Consider the following 20,722-nt stretch of genomic DNA (forward strand, 5'->3'; position numbering starts at 1 on the left):
CATGATCCATCCAACGTCTTCCTCCACTCTACTGATTGTTTACTCATTGCCGCCAGCGCCAGAGACTAAAGTATTGTTTGTGCTTGCTCCAAATTAGACGTTCATTATGTTACATGATTTTACATTGTTCTTTTTTTCATCCCTCTGATGAAGAGCCCGGTTAAGTTTACAAAAAATAAGCTGATGAAATTTAAGACTTTAGTGAAAAAATAAAACTTGGAAAACGTAATTTAACATTTTTTAAGGCCTTAATTTAGGAACATGAAATTTAAGACCTATTTAAGACTTTTAAGACCCCACGGCTACCCGACTTTCTAATAAAAACAATTAAAATCTTGACATGTCATTTTAAGCTTTTATTTTTTGACACTACACAGAGCTCAACTCCACAGTCTGGAGTCTCTGAAGCCCGATTTCCAACTTTTTGAGTCTGACTTTAAGCTCAATTGATCCAGCCTCAGCAGCTTTTTCTCCTTTAGTGTGTTCAAGAGGGTGCAGCTTCAGATGAGCAGGTTTTCTCAAAGTCCTTCCACACTGGTCACAGCTGCAAATTTTCTCTTCAGTCTGGAAGATTTGGACATCTTCCTCACAGACCTGAAAGCCTTCCCCTTTCTTCAGTCGTCTGGTTCGTCTCCTCAGTGTGTGTTCTGTAGTGACTGGAGAGTTGCTGGGATGTTTCAAAAGCCTTTTCACACTGGTCACACTCATATACTATGACCCAGGAGTGAGTTCTCATGTGTGATTTGAGATTGGATGATGTACAGAACCTTTTCCCACAATGGTCACATTCGTATGGCCTCTCTCCAGTGTGGATTCTCATATGTGGTATGAGGTGGCTTGAATCTGAAAATGTCTTTTCACAAACATCACATCTGTACGGTTTTTCCCCAGTGTGGGTTCTCATATGTTTATGGAAATTACCAGATTGTATAAATGTCTTCCCACACTGGTCACATTCAAATGGTTTCTCTCCTGTGTGAGTTCTCATATGTGATATAAGGGTACCTGACTGTGAAAATGTCTTTTCACAAACATCACATTTGTATGGTTTTTCACCAGTGTGAATTCTCATATGTTGACGGAGGACAGAGGGGTGTGTATATTCCTTTCCACACTTTTCACAGCTGTATGGTTTCTCTCCTGTGTGAGTTCTCATATGTTGTTGGAGGCTACCAGACTGTGTAAATTCCTTCTTACAAACATCACAGCTGTATGGTCTTTCTCCTGTGTGAATTCTCTTATGTTGACAGAAGACACTGGAATGTCTAAATTCTTTACAACACAAATCACATCTGTACGGTTTTTCCCCAGTGTGGGTTCTCATATGTTTATGGAAATTACCAGATTGTATAAATGTCTTCCCACACTGGTCACATTCAAATGGTTTCTCTCCTGTGTGAGTTCTCATATGTTGCTGGAGGCTACCAGACTGTGTAAATTTCTTCCCACAAACATCACAGCTGTATGGTTTTTCTCCTGTGTGAGTTCTCTTATGTCGATGGAGGACACTGGAATGTCTAAATTCTTTCCAACACAAATCACATCTGTACGGTTTTTCCCCTGTGTGGGTTCTCATATGTTGACGGAGACTATTAGATAGTGCAAATGCTTTTCCACACTGGTCACATTCAAATGGTTTCTCTCCTGTGTGAGTTCTCATATGTTGTTTGAGGTAACGTGTCTGTGTAAATTCCATCCCACACTGGTCACACCTGTATGGTCTTTCTCCCATGTGGATTCTATAGTGTCTTTTCAGTCTGAAAGCAGTTGGCCACACCTTTCCACACTGGTCACATGGGAACCCCATTCTGTCGGTGGATCTTGTCGCTCTGCATTAGAACAAAGGAAAGGAAGTGTCAAGTAAAATTACTTTTTTAACTGTTCACACTAAATATACATAAAATCACACATTAAATCACATGTAAGAATGTTTCAATGTGTGTTTTACAAGCAAGTTACATTTGACTGAAAGCATCAACTAAGTTTGTATTCTATTTTAAAGTGACACTTTTTCTTTCTGTAGAAAAAGAAAACCAGGGGCTTTGGTTTAACAGTGCAACTTTAATTCTGTAAGGACAGAAAAACAGCTCTGCTGAGTCATCGGGACTGACCGTTCCACATGCACAGCATTAAATTCTATTCCACCATCTATTTATCCATCTATTTACAGGTCTATGTACGAACACGATTTGAATCCTCAGGAAATAAGCAAAAGAGGCTGTTTAAGTTCAGTTGTGTGGAGAGATCTGACTATCCAACAGCCATGATTTAAGTTGATCAGAGAAGGAGGTGAGTAACAGCTCACGTATAGTCACTGGGATGGTGTTCCCAGATTCACCTGGGCGTAGCGCAGAGGGCTTAAGTCTACCTGGTGCCCTAGAGCTCATATGGACTCGTGTAACTTTCAGATTTAAGTGGAAAGTGGGATTAGGAATAGTTTTACAACCAGCTCGTGCATTCGGCTCCAGGACCTTGTATCGAGGACCTGACTGGACCGGGACTTGGACCATGGTTTCATCTCTTCATGTTGGACACTAATGCACTTTTGGAGTCAGAACAGCAGATAGAGGACACACTCTGCTCCTCTGGAGAAAGTTAGAAGCTTATTTTCATCAGTTTTGGGCAAATGTGAAGACAGAGCCACACAAAAGAACGTAAACATCACGTATTACGTAAATACGTTAATACGTAAATGAGCACGTGGGTGCGATGGAGCCGCTCCGGTGTTCTGCCGTGTGTGCAGACAGAACCCACTGAAAATCACTTCATCCTCATCCTTCAGTAATAATATATAAATATATAATATAAATACATAAAAATATCTAAAAGTCTAATGAGCCAACGATTTCGCGACCCCCCGTTGAAGACCTCTGCCTTAAACCAGGGAGCCCCCGCACCAACATGGCGGCTGTATTAACGCATTTCAAGAGTCTGAACGTGAGATTCTAAATGTATGAGTCTTGATACCAAAAAATGATAAATGTGGAGTTAGAACATGGATCTATATTTGTTAAAAGTGTAAAACATAGATCCATGAGTAAAACTTACCGATAGCGGCGGCGTCTTCCGGGTGGTGTCTGCCAAAAGCGCTCCGACGGTCTTCACCTGGCTTATTTTGGTTCCGGGTGGGAACTTTGAAAAGTGGAAAGTGTGCGGGGGCTTGGTTTATAAAAATGTAGATTCTTATTTTCTGAGAAAAATAGCGGGGATTTGTATAATGGAATGTTCATGTTTTTAATGTGTATTATATGTAAATATTTATGCTAATGCAGGGAGGGGTATTCAAATAAAATTTGAGGTTGGAGAAAATCTCAAGTGGAGATCTCGGATCTCATAATGTCAGATTTGCATTGTAATTCTTATACAGAAGTAGCATAGTTTTATCTCTGTCTAAATGTATGAACATCGGATCAACAAAATGTATTTTTAACACTGAAAACCCTGTCTGTATTGACCTGCTGCAGGGAAAAGAATCAGCACAAAATTATCAGCCAGATGTCTTAAAAAAAAGTTTAATAAGCCATGGTAATATATATTTTATATTGTAAAATTATTAAACCATCGTACAGCATATGTAGTTAAAATAAATTCTCCAAGAGCGCCCCCAAAGGACACCACGAGGAACACGGTCGAACACCTTCTCCAGATCCACAAAGCACATGTGGACTGGTTGGACAAACTTCTATGAACCATCGAGCACCTGATGGAGAGTGAAGATCTGGTCCAGTGTTCCACGACCAGGACGAATTCCACACTGCTCCTCCTGGATCCGAGGTTCGACTATCGGCCGGATTCTCCTCTCCAGTCCCCTGGAATAGACCTGACCGAGGAGGTTCAGGAGTGTGATTCCCGTGTCGTTGGAACACACCCTCCAATTGGGCTTCTTTATCAGAGGAACCACCTCTGAGCTCAAGTTTGTCCATCTTATTCTTCATTATAAACAGTGAAGAATAAGATGAACAAACTTCTGCTAAAAGGGTATCCTCAGGTTTGACTACATCAAATTTAAGACTTTTTAAGACCATTTTAAAACCATTCAAATGAAAATTAAGACCAATATTGCACCCATTATGCAGGCAAAAAACTCCAGATCCAATTTTAATAATGACCAACCAACTACTATATCTAGAATCTAAAAGCCACTGTGGATTAAACCTGCACTTCCCCATGATCCATCCAACATCTTCCTCCACTCTACTGATTGTTTACTCATTGCCGCCAGCGCCAGAAACTAAAGTATTATTTGTGCATACTCCAAATTAGATGTTCATTCACATTACATGATTTCACGTTGTTCTTTTTTCGTCCCTTTACTGAAGACCCCGGTTAAGTTTACAAAAAAATAAGCTGATGAAATTTAAGACTTCTGTGAAAAATTAAAACTTGGAAAACATAATTTAAGATTTTTTAAGGCCTTAATTTAGGAACATGAAATTTAAGACCTATTTAAGACTTTTAAGACCCCACGGCTACCCGACTTTCTAATAAAAACAATTAAAATCTTGACATGTCATTTTAAGCTTTTATTTTTTGACACTACACAGAGCTCAACTCCACAGTCTGGAGTCTCTGAAGCCCGATTTCCAACTTTTTGAGTCTGACTTTAAGCTCAATTGATCCAGCCTCAGCAGCTTTTTCTCCTTTAGTGTGTTCAAGAGGGTGCAGCTTCAGATGAGCAGGTTTTCTCAAAGTCCTTCCACACTGGTCACAGCTGCAAATTTTCTCTTCAGTCTGGAAGATTTAGACATGTTCCTCACAGAACTGAAAGCCATCCCCTTTTTCTTCAATCGTCTGGTTCGTCTCCTGTGTGCTTTTTGTAGTGACTGGTGAGTTGCTGGGATGTTTTAAAAGCCTTTTCACACTGGTCACACTCATATACTATGTCCCAGGAGTGAGTTCTCATGTGTGCTTTGAGATTGGTTGATACAGAGAACCTTTGCCCACAATGGTCACACTCGTATGGCCTCTCTCCAGTGTGGACTCTCATATGTGGTATGAGGTGGCTTGAATCTGAAAATGTCTTTTCACAAACATCACATCTGTACGGTTTTTCCCCAGTGTGGGTTCTCATATGTTTATGGAAATGACTAGATTGTATAAATGTCTTCCCACACTGGTCACATTCAAATGGTTTCTCTCCTGTGTGAGTTCTCATATGTGATATAAGGGTACTTGACTGTGAAAATGTCTTTTCACAAACATCACATTTGTATGGTTTTTCCCCAGTGTGAATTCTCATATGTTGACGGAGGACAGAGGGGTGTGTATATTCCTTTCCACACTGTTCACAGCTGTATGGTTTCTCTCCTGTGTGAGTTCTCATATGTTGATGGAGGGTACCAGACTGTGTAAATTCCTTCCCACAAACATCACAGCTGTATGGTTTTTCTCCTGTGTGAGTTCTCTTATGTCGATGGAGGACACTGGAATGTCTAAATTCTTTCCAACACAAATCACATCTATACGGTTTTTCCCCTGTGTGGGTTCTCATATGTTGACGGAGACTATTAGATAGTGGAAACGCTTTTCCACACTGGTCACATTCAAATGGTTTCTCTCCTGTGTGAGTTCTCATATGTTGTTTGAGGTAACGGGTCTGTGTAAATTCCATCCCACACTGGTCACACCTGTATGGTCTTTCTCCCATGTGGATTCTATAGTGTCTTTTCAGTCTGAAAGCAGTTGGCCACACCTTTCCACACTGGTCACATGTGAACTCCATTCTGTCGGTGGATCTTGTCTCTGCATTAGAACAAAGAAAAAAAAGTGTCAAGTAAAATTACTTTTTTAACTGTTCACACTAAATACACATAAAATCACACATAGTAAATCATATGTAAGAATGTTTCAATGTGTGTTTTACAAGCAGGTTACAACTGACTGAAAGCATCAACTAAGTTTGTATTTTATTTTAAAGTCACACTTTTTCTTTCTGTAGCAATAGAAAATCAAATTAAGGAAACATACACAAAGATATTTAACAACTTTGTTTCTCTGAATTCTAATCCACATGTTCAGTGGAAATGACAAATGTAACAAACGTGACGACAGAAGCCAGGGCTTTGGTTTAACAGTGCAACTTTAATTCTGTAAAGGACAGAAAAACAGCTCTGCTGAGTCATCGGGACTGACCGTTCCACATGCACAGCATTAAATTCTATTCCACCATCTATTTACTAGAGCCCGACCAATATATCGGCTGGCCGATACGGGCACCTGGAGACATGTTGGCTATCGCCCGATATGCTTGCTGATATGGGCCGATATTTCACGTGGGCATGTTATACCTCTTTATAAATCTTAGACTCTCTACATTATGTTCATTTAATCCAATTTACAGACAGATAAATGTCTTAATATGTGGCGCCACATCAGTATTTATCTGCGGTGTAATGAGCTGTGAATAGACGTGTGAATGATGAAATTTGCACATATAATTAATTACCGCGGCGCACGTTTTTACGGCTAAAGGCTAATAGCGGTAGTTTATTTACAAGCTAGGAGTTATGGGTCGGTCGCGATCGAAGCGGCTCTTAGATCCGGCTCTTTGAAGGAAACAACGGGAGCATGTTTCTTATTGGGAGCCGTGTTTTCTCTTTTTCTCACTTTTTCTCTTCAAGCCGCTTGTAGACCCGTAGTTTGACAGCAGCAGCGGCTGAAAATGAAACTTTCAGAACTATGCGTGTGCATAGGATAAAAAAAAGTGCATATTTGGCTGCAGTTCAGCATAAAATGAATAAACCAGGACTAATCTTGGGCTCGAGAGACGGATGAGAGATAGAGACCGAGTCCCAACACTCAGTCCTGGTTCAGTTCTGGTTTAGTCCTGTTTTTCACACATGGTTTAAATCTGTTTTAGTCCTGGTTTAGTCCTTTTTCAGTCCTGGTTCAGTTTTGGTTTAGACCTGCTTGCAACAAAACAATCTCAAGAGTCGCTTGGGAGCCGAAAGAGCCAGCTGCTTTAGTGAGCCGAGCCAAAAGGGCCGGTTCTCCATAAAAAAAACTGGAATACCCATCACTAGTAGCTAGAATGTGATGCAAAAATGCCATTAGGCCAATCTACTGTCTGTAAATATGATGTAAAGAGTAGAGCCCGACCAATATATCGGCTGGCCGATATTATCGGCCGATACGGGCACCTGGAGACATGTTGGCTATCGCCCGATATGCTTACTGATATGGGCCGATATTTCACGTGGGCATGTTATACCTCGTTATAAAGCTTAGACTCTCTACATTCTGTTCATTTAATCCAATTTATAGACAGATAAATGTCCTCATATGTGGCTCCGCATCAGTATTTATTTGCGGTGTAATTTGTGTCCATACTGTCCCTGAACACACCCCCAGAGTCACGTCACTTCACTCACGTGTGTTTGTTTACACCCGCAGCTGTGCGCAACACTGAGATTATTTTCTTTTTATGCACAATCGTCTTGAGTCTGGATTAAAAGGACTTTTATTAGTGCAGACTTGTGATGTGAGGAGGAGCCTGTGTGAGCGGTGAGTGTTGGAAATACATCGACTTTGAAGTTAGTTTAGGTTTTGTTAGCGATTAGCTGCTGTAGCTCCTGCACATAAACTGGCTGTTTTCTATTGGCCTATTGTAAAGTGATTATATTGTTCGTATATTTGTTACTGGACCAGCATTGATATGTAAATGAGCTGTGAATAGACGTGTGAATGATCCACATTTATGCATATAATTAATTACCGCGGTGCGCACGTTTTTACGGCTAAAGGCTAATAGCGGTAGTTTATTTACTAGCTAGGAGTTATGGGTCGGTCGCGATCGAAGCGGCTCATAAAGGGCCGTTCACACCAAGGCGTCAAAGCGTCCAGTTTCAATGTAAAGTCTATGTGGACGCGGGACTAGAGCGTCCTGCGTTTTTGCGGCGCGAATCTGGCGTCGACGCGGCGCGTCTTGAGCGTTTTGGCGTCAGCGGCCAAGACGCGCGTCCAAAGCGTCGGCGTCAAGAAGTTGAAAATGATGAACTTTTCGCGTCAGACGCGCCGCGTCAACCAATCAGGGACGAGTATCCAGTGACGCAGCGAAGTTCTTATCAGGAAGCAAGACCCGAGAACCAGAACGAGAACCACAAACATGAACGGAGCATAAATATATACGCCACAATCACCGAGCCGATCGCGAGGACTACACCAGGACCGGACCAGGACTAAACCAGGACTCGACCGGGACTAAACAAGGACTAGACCGGGAGTAGACTGTGATTAGACCAGGACTAGACCGGGACTGATCCAGTGTCATTAGCGGAGTATAATGTTAAACCGTTCCTGTCTCGGTCCTCGGACCGTGGTCAGAGGACACAGGAGAGAACCGTGTTCGTCTCCAGGGCCAAAGGGGCGCAGCAGCCGCTCGTCCCTCGGGGTTTAACTCCCGTGTTCGGAACCTCCAGTGAGTGCGTGGGCTCAATAAACAAGTCAGGTCTTCGCTCAAGACTCGTGGTTTTATTTGCCGTACTGCACTAAATAACATGGCACTTTATCCGGTCGCCTCCTCACCATTCATTTCACACATTGCAAAACCAAAAGCAGACAGACACCCGTAAACTCCGCGGGCCCATTCAAAAGCGCGTGCCTCCGGGGGCGCGCACGCAGTCCCTCACTCACGCTCACGCCACTCACCACTCTAAACATTGCACATAGGAGTACATATATATCTCATAACAATAAATATATATACGCCCCAGTCGTCGACCCGATCTCCTCCGCTGATGTTTTATGTCATAAAAACACTCTATCAGTCTGGTCTGATATTGTTTCGGGAAAAGACCGGGACCGGGCTCTTGTTTCCAGGGCAACGGACGCGCGTCAAGTATTTTGTCAGGTTTGTCCACGGCGTCAAAGACGCGCGTCGGGGGCGTCTAAACTCAAATGCAAACGCGTCCAAATAGAGGCGTCAAGGCGTTTTTTTGACGCTTTCGTGTGAACGCCCCTTTAGAGCCGGCTCTTTGAAGTGAACGATAGGAGCATGTTTCTTATTGGGAGCCGTGTTTTCTCTTTTTCTCACTTTTTCTCTTCATGCCGCATGTAGACCCGTAGTTTGACAGCAGCAGCGGCTGAAAACGAAACTTTCAGAAATATGCGTGTGCATAGGATTTTAAAAAAGGTGCATATTTGGCTGCAGTTCAGCATAAAATGAATAAAGCAGGACTAATCTTGGGCTTGAGAGAGAGATAGAGACCGAGTCCCGACACTCAGTCCTGGTTCAGTTCTGGTTTAGTCCTGTTTTACACATGGTTTAAATCTGTTTTAGTCCTGGTTTAGTCATTTTTCAGTCCTGGTTCAGTTTTGGTTTAGTCCTGCTTGCAACAAAACAATCAAGAGTCGCTTGGGAGCCGAAAGAGCCAGCTGCTTTAGTGAGCCGAGCCAAAAGAGCCGGTTCTCCAAAAAAAAAAAAAATGGAATACCCATCACTAGTAGCTAGAATGTGATGCAAAAATGCCATTAGGCCAATCTACTGTATGTAAATATGATGTAAAGAGTCAGAATAACAATAAATGTTGCCTAAATAAACCCAATTTAGAATCTACTAGAGCCAAACCTAAGTTTTTTAAACAATTCAAGATTTACAGTGAATTTTTACATCACTAAATATATCGGCGATTATATCGGCTATCGGCAGCTCCAACTCCCATTATATCAGTTTCATATCGGCCACAACAAAATCCATATCGGTCGGGCTCTAGTAAAGAGTCAGAATAACAATAAATGTTGCCTAAATAAACCCAATTTAAAATCCACTACAGCCAAACCTAAGTTTTTTAAACAATTCAAGATTTACAGTGAATTTTTACATCACTAAATATATCGGTTATCGGCAGCTCCAACTCCCATTACATCAGTTTCATATCGGCCACAACAAAATCCATATCGGTCGGGCTCTACTATTTACCCATCTATTTACAGGTCTATGAACAAACACCATTTCAATCCTGAGGTGATGAGCAAAAGGGACTGTTTAAGTTCAGTTGTGTGGAGAGATCTGATTATCCAACAGCCATGATGTAATTTTACAACCAGCTCGTGCATTCGGCTCCAGGACCTTGTATCGAGGACCTGACTGGACCGGGACTTGGACCATGGTTTCATCTCTTCATGTTGGACACTAATGCACTTTTGGAGTCAGAACAGCAGATAGAGGACACACTCTGCTCCTCTGGAGAAGGTAAGAGGCTTGTTTTTATCAGTTTTGGGCAAATGTGAGAACAGAGCCTCACAAAAGAACGTAAACATTACGTATTACGTAAATACGTTAATACGTAAATGAGCTCGTGGGTGCGATGGAGCCGCTCCGGTGTTCTGCCGTGTGTGCAGACAGAACGCACTGAAAACCACTTCATCCTCATCCTTCAGAAATAATATATAAATATATATATAATATAAATATATAAAAATATATAAAAGTTTAATGAGCCAAAGATTTCGCGACCCCCCGTTGAAGACCTCTGCCTTAAACCAGGGAGCCCCCGCACCAAGATGGCGGCTGTATTAACGCATTTCAAGAGGCTGAACACGAGATTATAAATCCATGAGTTTTGATGCCAAAAATGGATAAACGTGGAGTTAGAACATGGATCTATATTTGTTAAAAGTGTAAAACATAGATCCATGAGTAAAACTTACCGATGGCGGCGGGCGGCTCGGACCAACTGCGGCGGCGTCTTCCGGGTGGTGTCTGCCAAAAGCGCTCCGACGGACTTCACCTGGCTTATTTTGGTTCCGGGTGGAAACTTTGAAAAGTGGAAAGTGTGCGGGGGCTTGGTTTATAAAACTATAGATTCTTATTTTCTGAGAAAAATTGTAGTATTTCTATAAATGAATGTTCATGTCTTTAATGTGTATTATATGTGAATATTTATCATAATGCAGGGAGGGGTATTCAAATAAAATTTGAGGTTGGAGAAAATCTCAAGTGGAGATCTAGGATCTCATAATGTCAGACTTGCATTGTAATTGTGATACAGAAATAGCATAGTTTTATCACTGTCTGAATGTATGAACATCGGATCAACAAAATGTATTTTTAACACTGAAAACGCTGTCTGTATTGACCTGCTGCAGGGAAAAGAATCAGCACAAAAGAATCAGCCAGATGTCTTAAAAAAAGTTTAATAAGCCATGGTAATATATATTTTATATTGTAAAAATATTAAACCATCGTACAGCATGTGTAGTTAAAATAAATTCTCCAAGAGCGCCCCCACAGGACACCACGAGGAACACGGTCGAACACCTTCTCCAGATCCACAAAGCACATGTGGACTGGTTGGACAAACTTCCATGAACCATCAAGCACCTGATGGAGAGTGAAGAGCTGGTCCAGTGTTCCACGACCAGGACGAATTCCACACTGCTCCTCCTGGATCCGAGGTTCGACTATCGGCCGGATTCTCCTCTCCAGTCCCCTGGAATAGACCTGACCGGGGAGGCTGAGGAGTGTGATTCCCCTGTAGTTGGAACGCACCTTGCAGTCCGTCTTCTTAAACAGAGGGACCACCTCTGAGCTGAAGTTTGTCCATCTTATTCTTCATTATAAACAGTGAAGAATAAGATGGAAAAACATCTGCTAAAACCTCCTTCCAAGGTATCCTCAGGTTTGACTACACCAAATTTAAGACTTTTTTAAAGACCATTTTAAGACCACTTAAATGAAAATGAAGACCAATATTGCACCCATTATGCAGGCAAAAAACTCCAGATCCAATTCTAATAATGACCAAACAACTACTATATCTAGAATCTAAAAGCCACTGTGGATTAAACCTGCACTTCCCTATGATCCATCCAACATCTTCCTCCAATCTGATTGTTTACTCATTGCCACCAGCGCCAGAAATCAAAGTGTTTGCGCATACTCCAAATTAGACGTTCATTCACGTTACATGATTTCACATTGTTGTTTTTTTCGTCCCTTTACTGAAGAGCCCGGTTGAGTAAACCAAAAAACAAGCTAATGAATTTTAAGACCTTTTTTCAGACTTTTAAGACCACACTGCTGCTCTTCTTTCTAATAAAAAAAAATAAAATATTGATATATCATTTTAAGCTTTTTCATTTAGGACACTACACAGTGCTCAGTTCCACAGTCTGGAGTTTCTGAAGCCTGATCTCCAGCTTTTTGAGTCTGACTTTAGGCTCAATTGATCCGGCCTCAGCAGCTCTTTCTCCTTTAGTGTGTTCAGTGCAGCTTTTCTCTTCAGTCTGGAAGATGTGGACATGTTCCTCACAGACCTGAAAGCCTTCCCCTCTTTCTTCATTCGTCTGGTTCATCTCCTGTGTGTGTTCTGTAGTGACTGGAGAGTTGCTGGGATGTTTTAAAAGCCTTTTCACACTGGTCACACTCATATACTATGTCCCAGGAGTGAGTTCTCATGTGTCTATTGAGTCTGAATGATGCAGGAAAAGCTTTCCCACACTGGTCACATTTATATGGCTTCTCTCCAGTGTGGATTGTCATATGTTGAACAAGGGCACTAGATCGTAGAAACGCCTTCCCACACTGGTCACACTTGTAAGGCCTTTCTCCAGTGTGGACTTTCATATGTGATACAAGGCTGCTTGATTGTGAAAATGTCTTTTCACAAACATCACATCTGTATGGTTTTTCCCCTGTGTGGATTCTCATATGTCGACTGAGATTACCAGACTGTACAAACGCCTTCCCACACTGGTCACATTCAAATGTTTTTTCTCCTGTGTGAGTTTTCATATGTTGACGCAGGACACTGATGTCTGTAAAGCCCTTCCCACACCGGTCACAGCTGTATGGTCTTTCTCCTGTGTGAGTTCTGTAGTGTCTTTTCAGTCCAGAAGGATTTTGCCACACCTTACCACACTGGTCACATGGGAACCCCATTCTGTCAGTGGATCTTGTCGCTCTGCATTAGAACAAAGGAAAGGAAGTGTCAAGTAAAATTACTTTAAACTCTTCAAACTAAATACACATAAAATCACACATGGATCATTCCATGCCAAATTTCCAAATGCCCCGCTCGACCATCTCAGATTTGACTGAAAAAATTCTAGGACGTTCACACACTTTCCAATAGGAAAAGTCCCAAATTTTTGCTCTTTACTCCTTATAGTTTTGTCATAAAAAAATATTTTGTCAACTCCCCCCGACGTGTTTTCTGAGGGTCACTTTCAGATTGCTTGCATCTAAACTATTATGCTATTTAAGGCCAGTCCTTCAAATTTTCAAGGGTTAAAATTTGGCAAATGTACTTGAAGAATCTGGACTTTTACATATGTGCTTTTGATTTATCACAAATTTCTGGGGGCTTGAATTTGCTCGAAAATCCTACTCTTCAAATCTGAGGGCATCTTTGAAGGACTGTGGACAGTGCAATTTCAAAGACAGACGTTTGATAGTGAACATACATCTTCCCACTAAGGATGGACATGATTAGTCGACTAAGTGATAATTTCGTCGATTATGTTCATTTCTAATAGACAGACCGAATGTAGGTTTCTGTGCATAGATATGAAGTTGTGTCTGACACAAACACTGGAGTTGCGGCCTCAGTCCACGTTTGGGCTCTGGCACCTCCTTGGAGATCACTATACCCCTCAATGAGTGAGTTTACATGTACATCAGTGTCCCGGTTTCGTCACGGTGCATGTTTACGCAATATCCCGGTTACTGCAGCATAAAGAGCTGCACTAAACCTGTACACGTACAATCTTTGAAAACATCGCGACACACAGAACAGACTCACCGTCAGTATCAACATCCCTCTGTCACAGAAAGAACACTCATATTTCACTGAGTCATGCCCTTTAGTCTGACAAAAGCTTAACCACATCAGCGCCACAGAGTTTTTTATTTTTTTCTCCACTTAGTTTATGCAAATTAGCCATGTGGATTGTAGTTTCGTTTCTGTGAGACTTGAGCAAAGCTGCATTAAACACATTATAATGTCAAACAGGCTGATGTGGATCTATAGTGTTTACGGTTTATATGTTGTAAAGTTGAGTTTATTTACGCAGATTAGTAATTGTAATAATAATGATATAAAAACATTAATGATTAATCGAAAATCGATAGTTAATTCTCCTCACGATCGATTAACAAAATTTCATCGAATGCCCATCCCTACTTCCCACACATGCTGTGTACTTTGTATTTTAAAACGGAGCCTCTCATCATCCAAAAAGAATCACAATCTCCCTCAGTAAATCAGTGCAGAAATCCTTCTGTTTCAGTTCTGTCAGCTACAAAAAAAGTTCCATCAAATACAACACAACTGTCGCAGCGTCCATTATAATGGACATTTATAAACTTGTTATTATCTTAAGGCACAAACATTAAAATATAAAAATAATTGCTAAATTTAATCTTAAAGGCTTAAGAAATAGAAACACATGTGAAAATGTTGTTTTAAAAGGTATAAATAAAGATTATTAGATTTTCTTTTCCTTGCACCATACAATGGGCCATTTTGAATATCGGCCATTTTGGATGGAGAAGAAAAGGCGGTTCCAAAAGTCCCAGCCAAACAAATCACATATCATCAGAAATCCCTGAGCATCTTCTACAAAGAACAATCAAGAATTAAGTCTACCTCAAAACACCTAAAAGATGAACTGGTTAACTAGTGATGTTACGAGATGTGCCGAGGCTTCGAAGTGCGTGTTGAGTAACGAAGGGGGTGTTTCCACCAAGTGTTTATCGAGGCGTGCTTCATTTGGGGGAGGAGTCAAAAATGATGACGTCCGAAGCCTCGCTGCCCGGCTCTACCACGTGACTGCTTCAGGAAGTGTTTCAGATTTCGCCACGAGCTCTTACAGCGATATAAACCCTCAGACTCCACTCAAAATGTGGTTGTTTTTAGGAGAGCTGCGGTCAGTTGAGAGTTTGGATGGAGCTTGGAGAGTTTGGATACAAGAGTTTGGATAGAGTTTATAGTCTCTCCAAGGCCGGAGAGGTTGTGTCAAAAAAAAAAAAAAAAAACTGTTGAGAAACTCGTTTGAATAAAAATAAATAGAATTTCCCCTGTCCTGTACAACATTGTCCAAGTTACATAAGCATAATCTGTGCCCTTTCCTAGTACCACAAGCACTTTCACTGTCCTCTGCCTGATTACACCCTTGCCATTAAAAACAAAAAAACAAAAAACAGCTTCACCTGCCATATTATGATATTACCATCTTGGGAAAATTTACACACACAGAATACTTACAAAATGTATTCACATATGTGATAATATATGTACAAAAATTATTTGGTCAACATTTTTTGTAATTCATAGTCATTCCCAACAGATAAAACAGACACAAAAATTCACTGCATCACACATGTTGAGGTTCAGATCCAGCTGCCTGTGATTACACACTTGGTCAGAATTTGGTTTCGTGTGCACATGAAGCTTTGAGAAATGAACCTTTTCTCGAACCAATTCACACCTCATAAGGGTTCATCTCACCATCACTAAGAACATCTGGACCCACATACGACAACTCATCCAATCCAAAACCAAACACTCGATCAGCCTCCAGGAAAGCGACGTCCTGTTTTACTTCACCAGCCCCTCCATCCCCAAAGATCTTGAACTCTTCATTCACACTCTAAATATGCTGGCAAAATATCACATACACAAAACCAAATGGGCTCAAAATAAACCAAATATTCATCAATATAATAACGAAATCCAACAATACTTTCAGACAATAAAACAGGTCCAAAACAAAAAAGCAATTAAAACTTACAATATCTATAAAAAATATAGTATAGCTTTATTTAATTTTATGATATTCTGTTTTGTTATTCTGTTGTTTATTTAGTTTTGGTTTCATTCCTTCTGCTCCCCTGTATGTGATTTTGCAAACCACCCCCATGTCTCAGTATGTTTATGTGTGTTTATGTGTATGAATGTATATGTATATTTTCCATATCTCACCCCTTCCATAACCAGTGTTGTGGAGTAACAGATTACATGTACCGGAGTTACATAATCAGAGTACAAATTATGAGTAACTGTATTCAGTTACAGTTTCTGTTTCAGTGAGTGGTAATTGGATTACAGTTACTTTGTTGAAATAAATGGATTACATGGTGGTATTTTCCTGTTTTCACATTTTGGGCTATAGCCCCCTTTTATTTTTTTTTCCCCCTCAGTAATTCCATTCATTGCCAGACACTAAACCAGGTCTAAATCAGGACTAATTCAGGTCTAAACTCGGTCCAAACCAGGTCTAAACCAGGTCTAAACCAAGACTAAATAAGGACTAAAACCAGGTTTAAACCAGGTCTAAACTAGGTCTAAACCAAGACTAAATAAGGACTAAACCAGGTCTAAAACAGGATTTAACAGGACTAAATCATGCTGCGCGGACCGTGTCTCCTCCTCTTCTATCAATAATATTTTTAATTTGGTTCAGTAAAGTCTGGGCTTTTTTGTTATCTTTTATCAGACAAAACATCTTATTTTACATGTCCTCGTCTTTGCTTCTCTACACCAAATCAAGTAATCCAAAGTATTCAGATTACATTACTCACTTTAAGTAATTTAATGGATTCCGTTACAAACTACATTTTGGGGTGTATAATCTGTAATCTGTAGGGGAATACATTTTAAAAGTCACCTTCCCAACACTGTCCATAACTGTGAACTGGACTTTGCATTGATGCAACAACAATCCAATCTGCACCTTATATTGTATATACATTGTTTTTTTGTTTTGTTTTTTTGTTTTGTCTTGTTATATATCTGCAATAAAAACAAAATAAATAAATAAATAAATAAAAACAGAGAAAGTCCGGGAAAAAAAATTATGGTTAACACAATGTCCATTATAAAGGACACAAATGAATGGGTCTCAGGAGGATATAACGTAAATATAACGTATTACGCAAATAAATGCAATTAATTGAGCTCGTGGGTGCGATGGAGCCGCTGCGGTGTTCTGCCGTGTGTGCAGACAGAACCCACTGAAAACCACTTCATCCTCATCCTTCAGAAATAATATATAAATATATATATATATATATATATAATATAAATATATAAAAATATCTAAAAGTTTAATGAGCCAAAGATTTCGCGACCCCCGTTGAAGACCTCTGCCTTAAACCAGGGAGCCCCCGCACCAAGATGGCGGCTGTATTAACGCATTTCAAGAGTCTGAACGCGAGATTCTAAATCTATGAGTCTTGATACCAAAAATGGATAAATGTGGAGTTAGAACATGGATCTATATTTGTTAAAAGTGTAAAACATAGATCCATGAGTAAAACCTACCGATGGCGGCGGGCGCCTCGGACCAACTGCGGCGGCGTCTTCCGGGTGGTGTCTGCCAAAAGTGCTCCGACGGACTTCACCCGGCTTATTTTGGTTCCGGGTGGGAACTTTGAAAAGTGGAAAGTGTGCTGGGGGCTTGGTTTATAAAATGTAGATTCTTATTTTCTGAGAAAAATGGCGGGGATTTGTATAATGGAATGTTCATGTTTTTAATTTGTATTATATGTAAATATTTATCCTGATGCAGGGAGGGGTATTCAACTAAAATTTGAGGTTGGAGAAAATCTCAAGTGGAGATCTAGGATCTCATAATGTCAGATTTGCATTATAATTCTGATACAGATGTAGCATAGTTTTATCACTGTCTGAATGTATGAACATCGGATCAACAAAATGTATTTTTAACACTGAAAATGCTGTCTGTATTGACCTTCTGCAGGGAAAAGAATTAGCACGAAAGAATTAACGAGATGTCTTAAAAAAGGTTTATTAAGCCATGGTAACATATATTTTATATTATATAATACATATTATTATGAGGGGGCTTGGTTTATAAAAATGTAGATTCTTATATTCTGAGAAAATGATTAGTGTGTGTTATATGTGAATATGACATGCAGGGAGGGGTATTCAACTAAAATTTGAGGTTACAGAAAATCTCAAGTGGAGATCCAGAACCTCATAATGTCAGACTTGCATTATGATTGTGATACAGAAGTAGCATAGTTTCATTATTGTCTCTATGTGCGAAAATACAAGTTTAAAATATTTCAACAAAACTTATTTTTAACACTGAAACAGACAGTAGGCCTGCATTATATTCAGGGCTGCAGTTTAAAACTAGAGCAGCACTCAGAGAGCGCAGACCTCCGCCAAGGACTACAGTCCCCCTCATATTAATTGTGTTTTCCATAAATATTTGTCTCCTATCTTTCAATTTGGAATATGAAAGAGGATCCGATTGTCCATCCCTGAGTCAAATTTCATGTTGTTTGGTTAAAAATTAATCGAGATATTGAGAAACAAAATTTTTGGCCCCATTTACCACAATGTTAACTCAAATTTCAAAGTGATCCAGAATCCAGGATTTCTTCCGGATCACCCGCAAAATGAAATCAGTTCTTCCTTTTCACATTTCCAACAAATCCTGAAAATTTCATCAAAATCGGTCCATAACTTTTTGAGTTATGTTGCTAACAGACAAACAAACAAACAAACAGATAAACAAACAAACAAACAAACAGACAAACGCCGGCAAAAACATAACCTCCTTGGCGGAGGTAATGAGCTCAGCAGCAGCTTGAGTTTCCTTTTTTCTTCACCTTTCACATCTTTCCTCTGTGAAAAATATACTAGGGGGATGCTGTCTGTATTAACCTGCTGCAGGGAAAAGAATCAGCTTGAAAGAATCAGCCAGATGTCTTTAAAAAAAAGTTTAATAAGCCATGGTAACACACTTTATATTGTAAAATTATGAAACCATCGTACAGCATGTGTAGTTAAAATAAATTCTTGGAAAAATTAGACAAGCTGCTATTAGAAAACTACTTGCCATTTCTGAATCAACAAACTGTATATGAACAGTACATGGGTTAATAGTCAGAGTCATTCAGAGCAGCTTCAAACATGAACAAATGGTCAAAAAAACAGTTTTTATTTTCTAATTCTAATATTTTATGTCACTTTTTTCATCACAGCAGCCATGAAAAAATAAACATCTGTTGTGGGACGCTAACAAGAGTCAAAACAGAATAAGATGACAAAATGCAGTTTCAGGTTTGTCTCTGATTAGGGAACTGCAGTGAAGCAGAACCAAAAGCTCAAAAAACAGTGAAATATCAAACTCACAAAAGGACTAATACAGAAGTAAAATTACAACAATGCAAAAAGGATTAATACAGTAGAATATAAAAAGACACAATGAAAATTATACAAAAATGAGTAATACATTTAAATGGCAAAAACATCATTAAAATAATGATAAAATGACTAATATATGAAAATGCAAATTGAAATTATTCAAAACTATCCAGCTCAATAAAAATGTCAAACTCACAATTAGAATAAAAATGAGCAATACAGCAAAATATGAAAAGTAAAATTAAAATAATGCAAAAATAACGAATAGATCAAAATGTTACAACAAAATTAAAGCAAAAATGGCTTGCAAAATCACAATTGAAATTATTCAGAAATATTTAAAAATAGGCTAAATGAGGTTGTTTCTAAAGAATACTTCACACACGATGTGTTTAAAGATGGATTGTCTAATTTTCTTAAAAATAAAATGTACACACCGCGGAGTTAAATCTGAGCCCTTTACTTGTTGCCTCAGTGTTTAATCCCTGTAAATACTTGTTACCTTTTCGACGTGGAGAAGCAGCAGCTGTACTTCGAGCTCTTCCAGTGTGACTGAGCTCTTCACCCTATCTCTAAGGGAGCGCCCAGCCACCCTGTGGAGGAAACTCATTTGTGCTGCTTGTATCGGCGATCTCGTCCTTTTGGTCATTACCCAGAGCTCATAACCAGAGGTGAGGGGAAGAACGAAGATTGACAGTAAATTGAAAGCTTTGCCTTTTGACTCAGTTCCTCTTCACCAATATGGTCCGATACAGCGACCGCATCACTGCAGACGCAGCGCCTGTCCACCTGTCAATCTCACGCTCCATCCTCCCCTCACTCAAGAACAAAACCCCAAGATACTTGAACTCCTCCACTTGAGGCAGAGACTCTCCACCCACCAGGAGACGAGAAGACACCTTTTTCCAGTAAAGATCCATGGTCTCGGATTTGGAGGAGCTGATCCTCATCCCAGCCGCTTCACACTCTGCAGGTCCTGGTTTGATGAAGCCAAAAGGACAACATCATCTGCAAACAGCAGAGATGAGATCCTGTGGTTCCCAAACCGGCCCCCCTCCGGCCCCTGACTGCGCCTAGAAATTCTGTCCATAAATACAACGAACAGAACCAGTGACAGGGGCAACCCTGGCGGAGTCCAACATGCACCAGGAACAGGTCTGACTTACTGCAGACAACACAGCTCCTGCTCTGGACATACAGGGAATGGACAGCCCTTAGCAAAGGGCCCCAAACCCCATACTCCCAGAGCACCCCCTCCATAGGAGACCATGAGGGACACAGACGAACACCTTCTCCAGATCCACAAAGCACATGTGGACTGGTTGGACAAACTCCCATGAACCCTCGAGCACCCGATGGAGAGTGAAGAGCTGGTCCAGTGTTCCACGGCCAGGACAAAAAGCACACTGCTCCTCCTGGATCTGAGGTTCGACTATCGGCTGGATTCTCCTCTCCAGTACCCTGGAATAGACCTTACCGGGAAGGCTGAGGAGTGTGATTCCCCTGTAATTGGAACACACCCTCCAGTCCCTCTTCTTAAAGGTTGTATGGAGGATTTTTTTTGTTTCAGATTGTCAATGATAGCATTATAGAGATGC

The 20,722-nt window shown here is 40.4% G+C and overlaps 1 protein-coding gene across 2 annotated transcripts; it reads right to left on the reverse strand.

Moving 5' to 3' along the window:
- Positions 1–341: 341 nt before the first annotated feature.
- On the reverse strand, positions 342–17,313 carry LOC129412120 (zinc finger protein 135-like). Of its 2 annotated transcripts, XM_055165180.1 has the most exons (3): positions 17,265–17,313; positions 12,282–12,902; positions 4,509–5,711 (listed from the first exon to the last, which is right to left on the reverse strand). In XM_055165180.1, the coding sequence occupies exons 2-3, from the start codon at positions 12,878–12,880 to the stop codon at positions 4,784–4,786; spliced, it is 1,527 nt and encodes a 508-aa protein (XP_055021155.1). In that variant the 5' UTR covers positions 12,881–12,902; positions 17,265–17,313; the 3' UTR covers positions 4,509–4,783. The 2 variants fall into 2 exon arrangements, with proteins under 2 accessions (XP_055021154.1, XP_055021155.1); XM_055165179.1 differs by lacking the exons at positions 4,509–5,711; positions 12,282–12,902; positions 17,265–17,313 and adding exons at positions 342–1,829; positions 3,049–3,137.
- Between the last annotated feature and the right edge of the window lie 3,409 nt (positions 17,314–20,722).

This window comes from Boleophthalmus pectinirostris, unplaced genomic scaffold (assembly GCF_026225935.1).
Source record: "Boleophthalmus pectinirostris isolate CB_2022bp ecotype Guang Dong unplaced genomic scaffold, ASM2622593v1 HiC_scaffold_7, whole genome shotgun sequence".
In the NCBI taxonomy this organism is placed as follows: domain Eukaryota; kingdom Metazoa; phylum Chordata; class Actinopteri; order Gobiiformes; family Gobiidae; genus Boleophthalmus; species Boleophthalmus pectinirostris.